The sequence below is a fragment of the Saccostrea echinata genome, unplaced genomic scaffold (genome assembly GCF_033153115.1).
Source record: "Saccostrea echinata isolate AGI-Se365-2 ecotype Australia unplaced genomic scaffold, CSIRO_AGI_Sech_v1 ptg000041l, whole genome shotgun sequence".
NCBI lineage: Eukaryota > Metazoa > Mollusca > Bivalvia > Ostreida > Ostreidae > Saccostrea > Saccostrea echinata.
Genome location: NW_026889790.1, coordinates 17,991 through 37,228, shown reverse-complemented (window position 1 = coordinate 37,228; position 19,238 = coordinate 17,991). Strand labels below are relative to the sequence as shown.

Genomic DNA, 19,238 nt, shown 5'->3' with positions numbered 1-19,238 from the left:
ACACTTCAGGACCCAGGGGAGAAGCAACCATGAAATTCACAATTTTTGTCCCTCTTTGCCAAAAGATACTCTATACCAAATTTTATTGAAATTGATTCAGCAGTTTCAGAGAAGAATTAAGCTGAAAATGTTCAAAAGTTTATGACCGACGCATGCTGACAGATAAAAACAGATTGCAGCAGGTCACCTGAGTGACTCAGGTGACCTAAAAATAAAGTGAACCACTTGGATACATGATATCTGGAACCAAATGAAGCATATCTATCTTTACGCATACCCACAGTAACAAGGTGTGACCTTGTCATTTGCAACTATATTGGAATAAAGTTGTAGTGTATCATGCATGTATATAGAGTTTTCCATCATGTACTAAGAGTAAAACTCAAACAAGAGGCCCAAGGGCCTTAATGGTCACCTGAGTACAATACAACAATTTAGAGGATCCATAAACTGATAAATGAAGCTTTGTTGCCTAAAAACAAGAAATATAGTATGATTAGCATCAACAAAATAATTGGTCTAGAATATAATCTGTAACCTATTTATCACATTACCATGCAGACTATTATTACAAAATGCTTATGTTTTAGCCCCATATTATTACTTCTCACATTGGCCTCTCTTGGCCTTTGAAGAACACTTAAAAAGATAAGTGATTTTTGTCTCATTTTTATTCTTCTATTATTTTCAAGTCTACTTGATCATTAAAACCATGAAAGTATTTTTTGTATTATACAATAAATATTCTTACATAATTCTCTTACTCTATTAACCTTTCAAATACATTATTTACAGTGATTAATTATCAAAGGTGAATGGCAAAGGGGAATAACTTTGCTCAGCAGAATACAAGTTAATAGACCCCTGGCCAGGATCAGAACACTTGACTAAATGGTCCAGGTGTTCAAAAATCTGGTAAAAATACCCTTGCATATTAAAACTTATACTCTGTTTGCCTTGAACATCCCCAGAAACATAGAAGATTTTCAAAGAAATGCATTTTCACTATATTAATAAATAAATAGAGCACCATCCTTACACCAGACATCTGACCCATTGATCATGAACTCACAATGCTGGAAGAAGCACCCTGCTTATCATAACTATACACTTGTTTCTTTGCTTTATAACCAGTAGTAGAAAAAATATTTTGAAAGAAATTATGCATTTTCACTATATAATCAATACAGCCCCCCCCCCCCCCTTTCACAAGAATCCATGACCCAGCGGCCATGAATTTCACAATTTTGGAAGAGGCATTCTTCCTTATCATAACCATGCACTTCCTTTGTTTGAAAAATACCAAGGAGCAGAGAAGAAGATTTTGAAAGAATTTATGCATTTTCCCTATATAATCAATAGAGCGCCGCCCTAACACCAGAACCCCTGACCCTGGGGCCATGAAATTCATAATTTCTGATGAGGCAGCCATGCTCATCATAACTATGTACTTAGTTTATTTAATATCCAGGAGCAGAGAAGAAGATTTTCAAAGAATTAATGCAATTTTACTTTATAATCAAAAAAGCCCTGCCCTAACACCTGAACCCCTGACCCTGGGTTCATGAATTTCACAATTTCTGAAAAGGCAACCATGCTCACCATAACTATGTTCTTAGTTTATTTAATACCCAGGAACAGAGAAGAAGATTTTCAAAGAATTAATGCATTTTCACTATATAATCAAAAGAGCCCCACCCTAACACCAGAACCCCTGACCCTGGGGCCATGAAATTCATAATTTCTGATGAGGCAGCCATGCTCATCATAACTATGTACTTAGTTTATTTAATATCCAGGAGCAGAGAAGAAGATTTTCAAAGAATTAATGCAATTTTACTTTATAATCAAAAAAGCCCTGCCCTAACACCTGAACCCCTGACCCTGGGTTCATGAATTTCACAATTTCTGAAAAGGCAACCATGCTCACCATAACTATGTTCTTAGTTTATTTAATACCCAGGAACAGAGAAGAAGATTTTCAAAGAATTAATGCATTTTCACTATATAATCAAAAGAGCCCCACCCTAACACCAGAACCCCTGACCCTGGGGCCATGAAATTCACAATTTTGGAAGAGGCACTCTTGCTAATCATAACTATACACTTGGTTAGTTTATCTAATACCCAGGAACAGAGAAGAAGATTTTCAAAGAATTAAGGCATTTTCACTATATAATCTATATAGCCCCGCCCTAACACCAGAACCCCTGACCCTGAAGCCATGAAATTCACAATTGTAGAAGAGGCACTCTTGCTCATTCATCATAACTATGTACTTAGTTAGTTTATTCAATACCCAGGAGCAGAGAAGAAGATTTTCAAACAATTAATGCATTTTCACTATATAATCAATAGAGCCCCCAGGTTTGAATCCCACTGTGGGACGTGGAGACCAGTCCTTTGGATGAGACCATATTAACCGAGGTCCCATGTCGCAGTAGTTGTTAGCACGGAAAAGACCCCTCACTGCTCAATATCCCTAAGTGCCAAGCACAGGACAAAATTTGCAGCTCTCCACCGGCAAGTGGTGGCGTCTCCATATGAGTGAAAAATTCTCGAGAGGGACATTAAACAACATACAAACAAACAAACAAACAATAGAGCCCCACCCTAACACCAGAACCCCTGACCCTGGGGCCATGAATTTCACAATTTTGCAAGAGGCACTCTTGCTCATCATAACTATATACTTGGTTAGTTTATTTAATACCCAGGAACAAAGAAGATTTTCAAAGAATTAATGCATTTTAACTATATAATCAATAGAGCCCCGCCCTAACACCAGAGCCCCTGACCCTGGGACCATGAAATTCACAATTTTGGAAGAGGCACTCTTGCTCTTCATAACTATGTACATAGTTAGTTTATTCAATACCCAGGAGCAGAGAAGAAGATTTTCAAAGAAATAATGCACTTTCCAATATGAACTACCGTATAACGGGTATTTTCTGCGGTTGTCCAATTTTTGCGGAATTTTGCGGATAGGACAAATCCGCAAAAATTACAATCGCAAAATATTTTTCAATATTTCTTCAAATATATATTTTATACATGCAAGTATGATGAGTTGTGCGTATGTCATAGGATTCTCATTAACGCAAGAACCTTTTGGACGCTAGGTTCTTAAAAATGATGCGTCCGCAGACTCATGATTGGACACGTCCTCGTTAGCGAGAAATTCGGATGTCATCGGAATTCGAAGATTTTAGATGTCAGGATTTGTCCAAAACATACTGAATCAAAACGTTCCTGTAAATAATATCAATTTAATAATTTAATAATTTTATACAATACCATATTTTCTTGTACCTATTTCTTTATTTTATACGGAATATGCATGTAGGTCTGACTAAAAGACATTTCGCAATTATTCGTCCAAACTCCGATAGCTGCAAACAATACATATTAGCTTTTCTTTCTTTCTTTAACACTTTTTTTCAATCGTGTGTTTTATCTTGAGACCATAATTACTGCTTGTATACACAATGTGGCTTGATTGTCTCGTGAATTTCACTCAATGCAGACGACTGACAGGATTAGTTACGCCTCATTGCACATGGCACCTGTGATTGTTCACGGTCAACTTTAGGTTACTTGATTATGCAATTATTTGTTTGAGCTTAAAATATAAACATCAGGTTAATTTTGATGGCAATTAACTATAAGTGTATTTTTAGAATATGGCTTGGATGCATTAATTATCTATATATTTAAATATTTTAATGGATCGCATAAAATGTTTGTTACAATGTAGAATAAAGATTTTTATTGTTGTTTGGGTGGACTGATACTGTAATAATTCATATCAATTGGGACTCGACATAATTTTACAAAGACTAACTAAAAGATAGTAGTTTAATTAAGCTTAATAGCTTAATACCAGTTCCCATGCACCTTTGAACAATATGTCTCAATGAATTTATAAAACGTAAACATGGCAGCTATCTGATAATTCTTAGAGTTTGGTGATCATACCCAGTATATTTTTTGCGGTATAACGCAACCGCAGAAATTGAAAACGCAGAAATTAATTTGCTATCTTTTAGGGGTTAAATCGCAAAAATTTCCAACCGCAGAAAATACCCGTTATACGGTATATAGCCCTGCCCTAACACCAGAACCCCTGACCCTGGGGCTATGAATTTCACGATTTTGGTAGAGGGCTCAATGCTTATTACAATCATGCCAACAGTTTGACTGCTTGATGTCCAGAAGAAGATTTTTAAAGATTGCATTAATTTTGGTGGTTTTAGCCCCACCCCTCAGGCCCCAGGGAGCAGGGACCATGAAATTCACAATTGTTGTCCCCCTTCTCCCATAGATGCTTTAAGCCAAAATTGGTTGAGCGGTTTCAGAGTAGGAGCTGAAAATGTTTAAATGTTAACGGACGACGCACGATTACGAACAAAAACGGATAGCAATAGGTCACCTGAGTGACTCAGGTGACCTAAAAACATATAGGAAAAAGAATCTGCTGATGTAGAACAGAAGGGCCATAGTTACTCAGGTGAGCACTATGAGAAAAGATAAAAATAAAATTCAAAGTTTGTTGCTTCAAGCCCTCACTGTATGCAAGACATTGAACCAAACACTTTGACTATGTATAACCATACAAGTTGACTTCCTTTTGGGTTTCAAAACACCTTCCCAAGATGCTCACTAGGGCTGGGATGATACAGTTTTTTCTATATCGATACATACCACGATATTTGAGCCACGATACGATACGTATCACGATATGTTGAATTGGTTATAAAATGTTTTTTGTAGTGAAATGAATGAAACATTTCTTTACAAATAAGAATAATTTATTCAAAGAAGTTGTATATCTGTTGTAAAACAAAATCATTTTACCCAAGTGGTATCAATTATTATGTATTTCATATTAATATTTGGCATATTAATTTATTTTATATATTTAACCCAAAATGTTAAGAAAACAGAGAAAAACATAAGTCAGAATTTTTTTGCGATATTTCTTCATACGTATCAATATGCGTATCATCCTCACATTGAATCGATATTATCGATATTTCGATATATCGTCCCAGCCCTAATGCTCACCTGACCAAGTATGATGATCCTAGGCCACACAAAGTGCAATTTAAAATAGGATATAGACACAATTGGACAATGTTCCAAAATGTGGCATGGTGACCTACTTCTGGATCATAGCATACCATCTCTCGAAGATGTATCAGCTGACCAAGTTTGATGATTGTAGACCATGCAGTGTGCAAGATATAATTCACACATGATTGGACTATGTATAACTATAATATTTCAAAATGAAGTCTGTCTTGGTGACCTACTCAAAGGTCAGATATATACCTTCCCTACAAGATACATCAACTGATCAAGGATTATTTTCTAGGCCTCACAGTGTGCAAAATATGATTCAGACAGGAGTTTACTATATGCATACGGTAGTTGCCAACTCACTCCATTGTCAGGCTACAGCCGATATTTTTACCCTTAACCCGATTATTTTTTATGACATGGCGGGTCATGCTTTCCACCAAATTTTTTGCTGAGCAGCCTGAAAATCTCCGGCATGGCGCAGTGGTTAGAGCATCTGCTCTAGAGTCGCAGAGTAAGGAGCTGATCCTTATGTCGCGGATTTGAATCCACTGTGGGACACGGACACCGGTCCTTCGGATGAGACTGTATAAACTGAGGTCCAGTGTCACAGCAGATGTTGGCACGAAAAAGATCCCTCATTGATCAATGGCCCTGAATGCTAAGTATAAATTTGCAGCCCCCCCCCCCCCTCCATCATGAAGTGGTGGTGTCTCAATATGAGTGAAAAATTCTTGAGAGGGATGTTAACAAACAAACAAACACACCAAGCTTGGCTCTAGGTAAACAATGCCGGATGGCTATGTAAAGTACCTAGGCTGTGTATCGGTAAATAATCAGTACAGGTGTTAACAATAGAGAGGTTTTGACAAATCCAAGTTTGAAGTTATTATAAAATGGCTTCTGATAGAATGAGATTATTATCAGCACCAGCAGGAACAACACCAACAAAAAGAAAAACGATATTAATGTACATATCAAAGAATTTTGAAAAATAAAATAAGAAGAATAGATATGGGTTACCCCATATCCAAGATGTCCGATTTTTAATTTATTTGAATTTTCACTGTGCTCCGCTGATCTCTAAAAAAAAAAAACTGCTCTTGTTTTGAAGTGGTGTATAGTTCTTCATGTCCATAGCAAATACTGTCACCAGTCTTGCGTCACTAGCAAACAGTTTACACACCTGTGCTTGCAAGACCAAATAGCCTAGGTCTACACACATGTGATTAAAATCTGCGCAGGTGATTTCTAATGCTTTTGATTTAAAATATATTTTATTCAAATCAATGCAATGGATTGAACAGCAGGCATAAATGCCATTGATCACTCTCTTCATGTTTCAATAGCAACAACATTCACTTCTCTAGGTGACAGTCTGAGAAATATGTTTGTTTCAACCATTTAGCAACAAAACACTGGAAATTTATCCAAACAGAAAGACCATTCAAAGTCAAGGATGAATTTCTATAAAGAGATTAATAGTAGATTTGAGTAAACTGAATAAATAAGTGAAGTATGAAACAAGAGGCCCAAGAACCTTAACATTCATGAGTATATTATAGTACAACACTGTAAAGGGTCCATAGATGCATAAAATAAAACAAAATAAAGTGATAGATATCCTATGTTGCCCAAAAGCAAGAGATATTATAAGGTGATCAGGGATCAACAAATTAGCTGATCTAGTTCTCAGCAGCAAATCATATAAAAGATCTATTTACTTGTCTGTACTTGCCCCAGTATGTCACTCATTTTACCTCACCTAAGCCAAACGTTCAAGTGAGCTTTTCTGACAACAAGAGACCCAAGGGCCTTAACAGTCACCTGAGTATAATACAATATTGTAAAGGATCTATAGAAGTATAAAACTGGAGGTACTGTAAGCAAGATCACAAAATAATACCTATTGCTGCATTTTTTTTATATTGCCCATTCAGATTTTGTGAATGTGACCTAAACTTTCCAAAAAGACATTGATTAGAAAAAATGGTCAAAAGTAATTTCTTAGTTAAGTTAATTTTGGAAGACACTCTTGCTCATCATAACTATGCACTTAGTTTATCTGCTAAATACCCAAGAGCAGAGAAGAAGATTTTCACAGAACAAATGCATTTTCACTATATAATTAAAGGATTTTTATCACGATTAACGTGTCTCAAAAGTTTTTGATATGACAAAGTTTACATGCTGTATAAATCATCCATTTAAAATTCTTTGCTAGAAAATTAATATTTTTAATGTTTCAGCGATTCGAAGCTTAAATTTCTCAATATGCATATTTTGATTGCCGACATCACAGGTGTCAATACTGGTCAAGCAAAGTACTTATTGTGTTTACAAATCAGCTCAGTTGTTGCGTCTATTAAACCTGTTAGTAATTAATTAAGTGATAATTGGATAATTGACAGCAAGTAAGGTATAATTTGAGGCATTTGGATGCCCAAATGTGCACAAGAAAGGTTTTAGGAAGATTTTTTTTTTACATGACCTGGACTTGGTCAGGAGGGGAAAGGGGGGCCTTTTTCTGCAATTCAGAGGGCTAATTGACTCCATTCAGAACAATCATTTATGATTGATCATGATTTTTTCTGTTCTAAAACAATTTAAGGAAATGGTACTTTTTCAAAATAAAATTTTTTTTATCAACATGCATTTTAAAAATCGCACAGAATCTATTAGGAATGTTGTGAAGTTTGTAAATAAATGGCGTGTGCCATTGAACAGTTGGAAGAAGTGTCATTTCTAGTACATGATATTCACTGTTGGAACAGATAGAAGATTTACAGGATTTATTTATTTATATATAATTTATTAAAATTATGAAGAAAGAAAATTTAAAATTTCCAATTTTATAAATATTTACAAAGTCAAACTTTAGTAATTCGTTCTATTCAGTAGTCTATGTCCGGAGTTGTCAACGGCTTTGTCTTTGCTGTCCTCTCCCCTTACAGGCATATTTTCTTGGTTATTTCTCTTTGGTAGACGTTCATACATAAAAGATTGACCTTCCATGAGTCAAAGAAATATTGTCGATGTCAAAATTTCTTCCGACCATAATGTGTAGTCTATTTATTAAACGTTAAAATCTATTCGATATATGTTTTCTTACGATAAGCTTTATGAGTTCTAGTTGACCATTGACACTTATAACATTTCAGTACCACGTGACCCCTATGTAATTAGAGGAGATCTTTAATTTGAGGACCCTATATTATGGGCGTTCTTAATTACAACCGTTTTCAAAATTATTTAATAATTAAAATGATAATTATATGTTTCAAGAATATAATAGTGTTTCATTTTTAAGAAATTCAGATATGTGATAAAAACCCTTTAATAGAGTCCTGTCTTAACACCAAAACCCCTAACCCAGGGGCCATGAAGTTCACAATTTTGGAAGATGCTCCCTTGCTCATCATAACTATGTACTTACTTCGTTTGTAAAATACCCAAGAGCAGAGAAAATGTTCAAAGAAACTATGCATTTTCATTATATAATCAATAGAGGTCCCCCCCTCCAGCAGAACCCCTGACCTTGGGGCAAAAAATTTCACAATTTCAGAGGAGGCACCCTTGATCATCATAATCATGTACCTAGTTTATCTGCTTTATATACAGGTAGAGAGAAGATTTTCAAAGAAATAATGCATTTTCACTACACAATCAACAGTCCCTCCTCCAATGAACCCCTGACCCTTGGGCCAAAAATTTCACAATTTTTACAGAGGAAACCTTGCTTATCATAACCATGTAGTTATATGTGTGCTAAATACCCAGGGGCAGAAGAGAAGAATTTCAAGAAACAAGAGGCCCATGGGCCTTAACGGTCACCTGAGTATTATAATACAACACTGTAAAGGATCCATAGAAGTAAAATAATAAATCAAAATAAACTGATAGATGAAGCTATGTTGCCCAAAAGCAAGAGAAATGGGATAATCAGGGATCAACAAAATAATTAGTCTGGTACTCAATAAGAAATCTTAAAATAAATCTATTTACTTGCCTGTGCTTGCCCCAATTTGTCACTCTCACAGTATTATATATCATAAAAATTCTTGTATAAATCTTGTTAAATTATTACATCCCTGCCTAGCACCAAAACACTTGACCAAGTGGTCCAGAATTTCAAACACAGGTAATCAGAGATAACAGAGTTCATCTCAACAAATGTTGTCTTTAAGTAAGGCAAAGTCCCACACTAAACTAATTATCTAGTAGTGTGCATCCCTAGATGCAACATTTATGCAATTTTGGTCGGATAGGGGTTGTAGTTGCTTGGGAATGGACTCATCTAAAAACTTTAACAAATGTAAGTCAATTCCAGCATCTGAAGCAAGTTTGAGAATGTTCATCCTTTGATGCATCATCCAAGCAAGTTGGTTCAGATAGGCCTTATTGTTTCTTGGTAATGGACCTGCTCTGAAAACCTTAACCTGGTCACTCATCTGGAAAATGCAGGTCAAATCCAGCATCTAAAGCAACTCTGGTAGTGTGCATCCCTTGATGCATCCATACAAGTTTGGTTCAAGTAGGCCTTACAGTTTCTAGATCATGCACCTGTCCAAAAACTTTAACCTGTGCACTCATCTGGAAAATGTAGGTCAAATTCCACATCCAAAGCAGCTCTGGTAGTGTGCATTAATATTAAATGTATCTTCAGAGCGAAGTTGGTTGGCATGGGGTTATAGTCACTTTAGAAAGAAACTTTTTCTAAACACTTTAACCTGGTCACTCATCTGGATAATGTAGGTAAAATTCAGCATCCAAAGCAAGTCCAGTAGTGTGCATCCTTAGATGTATCATCCTATCATCCATGCAAGTTTGGTCCAGGTAGGGCAAATAGTTACTTTAGAATGAACCTGCTCAAAAATCTTTAACCTGGTCATTCATCCAGAAAATGTAGTCAGATCCAGCATCCAAAACAATTAATCCTGGAAATATGCATCCTTAGATGTATCATCCATGCATCATCCATGCAAGTTTGGTCAATATAGGGCTTACAGTTACTTGGAAATGAGACCTTCTCCAAAAACATTAACCTGGTCATTCTTTAGCTGAAACTGCAGCATCTGAAACCTTGATTGGTACAATGAAACATACTAGAAGCATTTTCCATGCATCTCTGATTAATATAAGGCATAGAAGTACTTGAAAAGAAATCTACTCCAAAAACTTTAATCTGGGACTCTGAAGCCAACAATATTAAATAAGGCCATCATTAAAAATATCTTTGTTTCCCCTAGCCCGACCCAAAAATCTCATGTTGGGTCGGTAGGTAGGTAAATTATTTTTTTTTTCTGACAGCAGGTTTGGGAATACATTCTGAAAAATTGAACAATATCTTTATAAATAAGAAAGAACAAAAGAAACCAATTTTAAACTGAATATCCATCTTCGCTAGCCAAGGGTTTCTGATACGCTACTCTCCTCATAAACCCTTGGCATATGGTGCTGACAAAAGACGGGATTGTTTTCGTCATGTGATCACGATTCTTACCAGGTACGCACAGATTGCATCATCGACAGAAATAAAAAGCGTATTTAAAAAAATAATGTTTTTAAAGAATAATTAACAAGAAGGTATTGAGTTATGTTAATTTGTTATTTAAACATGTTAAAATTCAAATCTACATCTTCAGTATAGATTCTTAATCACATATTTTGCAACGTAGCTTAAGATATTGGATGACACCATAAAGCTATTCATAGAATGGCATGTTATCTTACGGATCGTTGTTTACTTGCGTTTTTCATTCCAGATATTAAAGAGCCAAGATATATCCCGAACGCAAATATCGTCATTTACAAAAAACAATTGCTGATTGGTCGAACGATGTCGATCAACTCCAATCACAATTTGAGAAAAAAATCCCGACTTTTTTTAACACCGTATGCCAAGGGCTTATGAGGAGTTTAGCGTATCAGAAACCCTTGGCTAGCGAAGATGCTGAATATCATACAAATGAAGCAACATGTATGGTAAATTAATTCACAAATATTATTCATTTGAACTTGTAAAATATCTCAGGCAAGCGTAAATTTATTGAAATCGAATATTTACAAAAAACACAAGATTCGCAAATACTGAACCATCGGACATTCGAGTACATTTTTCAAACCTACTATCATCTTCGAGTACTTACACAGACAAAATGTCAAGGGCCTCGCGTGGCACAGTAATTCTAGTGTTTCGTTTTGGAGTCACTACTTTTTTTTAGTCATGATGTAATTTGGGAGCTAATTCTAAGTCACAGGTACCGACGTGGGACTTGCAGACCGGTCAGTCGAATAAGACCATAAAAAACGTAGGTCCAGTGTCGGAGTATACATGTAGATGGCACGTAAAAGATCCCTTACTCATGTTTAATGATCAAAGGCCATAAGTGCCGAGTAAAAGTCTAAATTAGGAGCCCTCCACCGGCCCAACAAATTTTAAAGGTATTTTAAAGCAAAGAAACAACCTGTTTTCAAGGGCCTAACTAAAGAAAAATAAACTGGACATCTCAGGAAGCCGTATTATAAGCAAATTTTAAAGATTTCAACACTATTTGGAAATAGTGTACATGTATAAACAATATATAATTCAACCAAACCATGTCTAAAATGATTAAAGTTTCATATATCTAATTTTATTGTCACGGAGTCAGTACCCCATAAATAAAAGGAATAAAGAAACGACATCTGAATTATATTTATCAAATGAAATAATCATACAAAGACATATTTACAACTCCTATGGTCCTATGTAGTAAAAATAGAATCATACATGAACTGTTTATTAGATCGAAACAAATCAAATGCAGTGAAATTTATTGATATGTATTCACAAGGAGCGCCCCTCATCTACTCATGAGACAGGCTTTGCTATATGCTTACTACGTACGTTAATTTTAGAAGACACATTTTTAAATACCATCTTAACACTCCTTAGTCATGGTACATTAATTCAAGAGATGTCTCAAGAGTGTAGGATTCTAATAAGTTAAAGATATAAAAAAAATTGATACGTCACCATTGTTTTATAACACGAACTAACCCTCGGTGGCCACATGTTGTCGGCACCAAATAAGAGTAAAACAAAAGCCGTCGTTCTGAGAAAAAAACGGATTTTGATGAAATTGTATTTTATAAATTTGATAAACAATAAAAAATTTTTTTCAAATAATCTTATTAAAAAAAAATTTTCAGTCGGCACGATTTAAGTGGGTCGGTCGCGTTAGGGGAAACAAAGGTATTTTTTATTTTGGCCTAAGCTCCCCCCAACTTTGTTGAGTTGAGCTAAAAACCTGCTAAAAATACCTTTGATTATTACAACTTTGTACTCTGTTTGCTCCTGGATGCCTAGGAGCAGAGAAAATTTGCAAGGAATATTGCACTTTCACTATAGATTCAACACAGCTCCACCCTAACAACAGAACCCATGACTGAGGGGCAATGAAAATCAAAATTTTGTAAAAGGCATACTTGCTCATCATAACTATGCACTTAGTTGAAGATTTCAAAGAATTAAGACATTTTCACTATATATAATCCATAGAGCTCCACCCTTACACCAGAACCCCTGACCCTGGGGTCATTAATTTCATTATTATGGAGAAGGCATCCTTGCTCATCATAACAATGCATTTAATTTGTTTGCTTAATACCCAAGAGCAGGGAGGAAGATTTTCAAGAAATAATGTATTTTCACTATAATCAATAGAGCCCCAACATAACACTAAAGCCCCGACCCAGGGGCCAAGAAATTCATAATTTTGGAAGAGGCATCCTTGCTCATCATAAGGCCAAATAAAATTAAGTTTTGAATTCTTATCCCTGCCCACCCCTCTCAAAGTGTCCAGCTGGATTGTTTTTTTTTAATTACTTTTTGCTATGTGTTTGTTATTCCCATTGTTTTTTTATTTTGTTTTTCACTATAATGGTGAGTAAATATAAAACACTTTATTTCACAGTTTTGGAAGAGGCACCTTTGCTCATCATAACAATGCATTTAAAACATGATTGTGACTTAAGTTAGTTTGCTTGCTAAATAGCCAGGAGCAGAGAAGAATTTTTTTTTTTCAAAGGAATAATGTATTTTCACTATATAATCAATTGAGCCTCATCCTAATACCAGAGCACCAAGACCCAGGGGCCCAAAAATTCACAATTTTGGAAGAGGCATCCTTGCTTATCATAAAGTATATTTGCTAAATACATACAGATAGAGCAGAAGATTTTCAAAGAAACAATGCATTTTCACTATATATTCAACAGAAGACTTCCCTAGCACCAAAATCCCTGGCCCAGGGGTTATGAATTTCGCAATTTTTGAAGAAACACCATTGTTCATCATATCTATGTACTCATTCTGTCTTCTTAATACCCAGGAGTAGAGAAGAAGTATCAATGAACCTTAAACCTTATGCATTTTTCATGTTTTGATAACATCACTTCCAGTCCAGGGATATTGTTGATTTAGGGATTTTTTTAAGGGCCACTTTCCACATTTTCTCAAAAACACTTCTAGATAGAAACATAAAACAGTATGGTAGAGCAATATGTGTAGAATCGATTCCTGACAACTTTTCCTGGAAAATCCTGCATGCATTTTTAGCTTTCTAGCTTCTTGGGGTAGTTAGGTAATTCTGAGTCAATTCAGCACTTTTACAACTAATTGATGTAAAATTAACTGTTTTAGCAATCATGATTTAGTATGACAAATAATAGAAAGATGTCGGACATTTTGGATGTAAGGTATAGGGAAAAAGAGTGAGATCTGGAATACAATCTGCAATAGGCTGGGCATACTAAACACAAGATGAAACACTTCCTTTCAACTTGGCTTAATGGTGGCTTATAGGTCCTTAATGATGGCTTAATGGTTGTCTTTAAGTCACCATTAAGCACCATTAAGCTATCTTTAAGTAATAAATACACCACCATTAAGTTACCATTAAGCCATTTCAAAGTCCTTAATGGTTGCTTAAAGGTAGCTTATTGGTGGCTTATAGGTGCTTAATGGTAGATATTGAGCTGATTTTTGGTATGTGACTTTACCTTGATGAGTTATAGATCAAGTTTGCATTTCGTTCCATTTCAATGATTTTTGATGGAATTATGGCATTTTCAATTTTTAGCGGGAACCAGATCACACTTGCCGGTAGGGGACTTGTATTGCTAATGCAATACTCTCAGAATGCTTATTCTTTGATGGAATGTGGAGAATTCTCATGGATTCATCTAAGTCAATAGCATAGATCTTCAATCTTTAAGCATTGATTTAACATTTTTGTTTTCAGGTGATTTTCTTTTAAATATAATTCAATTATTTCCACAAAATTAACAAGCATTTTGAGAGTATTGCATTAGCAATACTAGTCTCCTACCGGCAAGTGTAACCTGGTTCCCGTTAAAAATTGAAAATGCCATAAATCCGTCAAAAATCAATGAAGCGGAACGAAATTCAAACTTGATCTTGAAATCATCAAGGTGAAGTCACATACAAAAAATCAGCTCAATATCTGCAAGCGTTTAGAAAAAAAGTGCGGAAAACCCTGAAATATTGAAAAGGTCATAATTCCGTCAAAAATCATTGAAGCGGAACAAAATGTAAACTTGATCTGTAACTCATCAAGACAGACTCATATACCAAAAATCAGCTCAATATCTGCGTTTAGAAAAAAAGTGCGGAAAACCAAGTGGGACAGACGGACAGACAGACAGACGGACGGACAGACTCAGAGGAAACCTATAGTCCCCTCCGGTTTCACCGGTAGGGGACTAACAAGTTTTGAATGAGTTTCGTATTTTACGAAACTCCTTTCAGTTTCTCTTTTACATGAACGAAAACGATGAGATGTTCAATTTATTGTTACAAATGTTTAGGAAATACATCCTTTTAAAAATCTGTATCTAATAAATTATCATAGAAAAAAATAGTCAATGATAATTTATTAGATACAGATTTTTAAAAGCTCAAATATTTACTACTTCATTGATCTAAAAAATACTTCAGTTGAAGTCATTTTCCATTGAAAAGATTTTTTTCAATTCTATCCAGTCAGAATTGACTGGTATATCAAATGAACACTTTTATCTGCCTTTTTAAATTATGGTTCTAAATTAAAGGATGTTGATTAAATAAATATTTATCTCCAATTATTCAATTTCAAGTCTTAAATTCGTATATTGCTACATTGTAATTGCAAACTTTAAGTCATTTCTATCTCTCTTTGATGTGACGTTACATAACAAAAAATGACGTTCCTATTGCATTTTTCTTTCAAAACACTGCCATATTGCAATATCTATTTTTCAAAAAGTATACGCAGCTAGGTTAAGGACTCCCATATATACGTCAGCCTATGCAGAGGTTCGGGAAAGCTATTATGACGTCACGTTAAAACAATACAAATGAATCTCGATGAATAAATACTATATGTTCTTTTTAAAACACATTAAATACTTTCGTTTATCATAAATATTATAAAGATAAATGGATGTGCAACTTATCTTGCCATAATAGCACTTAGCGTATGTAGAATGAAAGTCAGCTTGATCTCACTGTACTTACTGAGATGACGTCATTTCTTAGTTTGACACGCAGTTTCTCTGTACTTGAGGCGTGGATCAAGCTTTTATCGTAGCTTGTAAAAATAAAAATAAATACGAAACACGCGTAGTCGGACCAAAAGAGAGAAATATTCTGAAATATATTAATCCACATTTTATTGTCAAACTAAATTGATAATGTGTAGACTTTATATTAGGCCGTAGGGAGCACATTTGTACAGTAACATGCTAGAATGACAGGTCCAGCCCCTCGAAAATATCAAAAGTTCAACGATATCCGCTTCACTATAAATTCTTAATTTTTAAACACGTGTAGCTATTATCCCTACTATTCTGAAAAGTGCTGGGAGCTGGTTGTGCATTGTTGATTTATTCCGTAATGTAACATTATTCCAATGCGAATTACATTTTTGACTGGAGTTTATAGAAAGACGGCTAAATTTTAAACAATTCCCGATCATGAGGAAGTTGCTCCCAGCACTTTTCGTGTTAAGGAATTTGTCTCAAAGAAAACAGAATAAATTTTATAGCGTAAAAATGCCCGTATATCGTTGAACTTTTACGATCTTTGTAGTAGTACATATATGTTCTAATTTTAAAACTGTCACGTGACAAACAGCTGATGTAAGCTATGTCGTTTTGGCTGAACTCAGCAGAGACCCGATATATACAAGTGCAAACACCACATATCACATTTATCAAAACTAATGCTGTTAAAAAAATTATTAAAATTGTATTCATTTTCCCTGAATACTTTAAGGCGTATATTTCATGGGCGTCCTTAACCTAGCTGCGTAATAGATATTGAAAAAAGGGAAAAGGTTATGAAAAGCGAAAATTCTATATTAATTTTTGAGAAGAGGCCGTTTTTGATGCTTTGTGGACTTAGCTCTTTATAGGTAATAGGTGTCTTGCTCCTATAATAGTATTTCAGTACAAAATTTGAAAGTGGTACAATGAAAACTGTTTGCATTGAGTTATTGTATCACAACAAAAATGTTCAGACAGATGGACAGACAAACAAGGTGATTCCTATAGGGCTCCCACATTTTCATACAAAAAATCATTGCTAATCAATAAACAAGTATTGATGGAGAAGTACTCACAACATTCCATTGTCACTTTTCTATCCTTTTCTAGTGTATCTAGCACCTGAATACACTTCAAAGACTCCAGGGCAAATACAAACTTAGAATACAATTCCTTTTTCTTTAAAATTTCAAGGAGCTCCTTCACACGTTTGTATTTTCTATCAGGAAAAGTCACATCATCATGGTCTCTGATCGTAATGTCACCAACTTCAAACATTTTATCCACAATTTCCTTGGGTTCCAGTTCTTTATGTAAGCAAGATAAATGTTTCTGTAGGAGTTCATCCGTAACAACAATATGGGGCTTTTTCTGTGTGAAATCTGTAATAATGAGATTCCATGTTCTGAGGTTAATACACAATATGCACTTCAAGCATGTATAGAAATTATTTAATGTACTTTTAGAAACAAAAGATAGATTCACCCTTGGGCCTTAGCTATATGTATATATATACAGTCAAACCTCAATATCTCGAACTCGATGGGACCAAGATATCCAAGGGTTTCAGATATCGAGGGTGAAATACTTAAGAAAAACTTAATTAGGACTTTCCAATCACTTTGGTATATCCATTGTATTCGAGATATCTGTGTTCGAGATACTGAAGTTCAACTGTATATAGAGATAGACTCACCCTTGGGCCTTAGTTACAATAACTAAAGCATGTGCAAAAATTATCCCAATTTATGTCAAGAGACATTTGCATGAGTATGCACTTTGTCAATCATTTGAATGGTTAGTAGCAAAATTTATTACATTTTCAATAGTGAAATACTGTGATATATTTATTGAATAAAAGTGATATTCTTTCACAGTGTGAAAGGATACCAAAATGATATTCTATTATAGTGTGAAAGGTTATCAAAGTAAGTAACAAGAGGCCCATGGGCCACATTGCTCACCTGAGCACATTGGCTAGGCAAAACCACAAATCAGTTCAGTATTGAAAAGGTTACGGGGGGGGGGGGGGGGGGGGGGGGAGATACCTGATGATGCTTTCATGTCAATATAACAAATGGCGTTGTTGTACTTGAGTAAATTTTGAAAAAATTTTCCCATATAATCCTTTGTAAAAATTTGATCCCCCATTGTGGCTCCTCCCTATCCCAGAGGTCAATATTTGAACAAACTTGAATCTACACTACCTGAGGATGCTTCCATATCAATATGACTAAACATAGCTTTTCTGTTCTTGAGAAGAAATATTTTTTCTGCATGTTCTTATATAAAACTTTCGATCCCCGATTGGGCCCCACCCTACCCCCGGGGTCATCATTTGAACGAATTTGAATTTACACTATCTGAGGATGCTTCCATATCAAAATGACTAAACATGATTTTCAGTTCTTGAGAAGAGGATATTTTCCTATTTGTTCCTATGTAAAATTTTTGACACCCCATTGTGGCCCATCCCTATCCCCGGGGGTCATCATTTTAACAAACTTGAATCTACACTACCTGAGGATGCTTCCATATCAAAATGACTAATCATGGCTTTGCAGTTCTTCATCAGAAAGATATTTTCCTATATATTTCTATTTAAGACTTTGATCCTCCATTGTGGCCCCACCCTACCCCAGGGGGTCATGATTTGAACAATCTTGAATTTATACTACCTGAGGATACTTCCACATAAATATGAACAACCAGGGCTTTGCTGTTCCTGAGAAGAAGATTTTTAAAATTTTTCCTATATATTTTTATGTAAAACTTTGATCCTCAATTGTGGCCCCGCCCTACCCCCAGGGGTCATGATTTGAACAAATTTGAATTTTTACTGCCTGAGGATGCTTCCATATAAATATTACCAATCAGGGATTTGCTGTTCTTGAGAAGATTTTTTAAAGATTTTTCCTATATATTTCTATGTAAAACTTTGATCCTCCATTGTGGCCCCGCCCTACCCTCGGGGGTCATGATTTGAACAAACTTGAATCTTCACTACTTGAGTATGCTTCCATATAAATATGACTCATCATGGCTTTGCTGTTCTTGAGAAGAAGATTTTTAAAGGTTTTTCCTATATATTTCTATGTAAAACTTTGATCCTCCATTGTGGCCCCGCCCTACCCCCGGGGGTCATGATTTGAACAAATTTGAATCTTCACTACTTGAGGATGCTTCCATATAAATATGACTCATCATGGCTTTGCTGTTCTTGAGAAGAAGATTTTTAAAGGTTTTTCCTATATATTTCTATGTAAAACTTTGATCCTCCATTGTGGCCCCGCCCTACCCCTGGGGGTCATGATTTGAACAAATTTGAATCTACACTACCTGAGGATGCTTTCATATAAATATGACCAATCAGGGCTTTGCTGTTCTTGAGAGGAAGATTTCTTTTTTTATCAAGATTTTTCCTATATATTTCTATGTAAAACTTTGATCCTCCATTGTGGCCCCGCCCTACCCTCGGGGGTCATGATTTGAACAAACTTGAATCTACACTACCTGAGCATGCTTCCATATAAATATGATTCATCATGGTTTTGCTGTTCTTGAGA

General features: G+C 35.2%; 1 protein-coding gene across 1 annotated transcript in view; it reads right to left on the bottom strand.

The window, feature by feature from the left end:
* Positions 1 to 17,050, bottom strand: part of LOC133200678 (sacsin-like) — a 110,271-nt gene extending 93,221 nt beyond the window's left edge. Inside the window, exon 1 of the mRNA XM_061336445.1 lies at positions 16,749 to 17,050. Coding sequence (XP_061192429.1) covers positions 16,749 to 16,950 — 202 coding nt within the window. The 5' untranslated portion in view covers positions 16,951 to 17,050. The remainder of the gene's footprint in view (positions 1 to 16,748) is intronic.
* Positions 17,051 to 19,238: the final 2,188 nt, after the last annotated feature.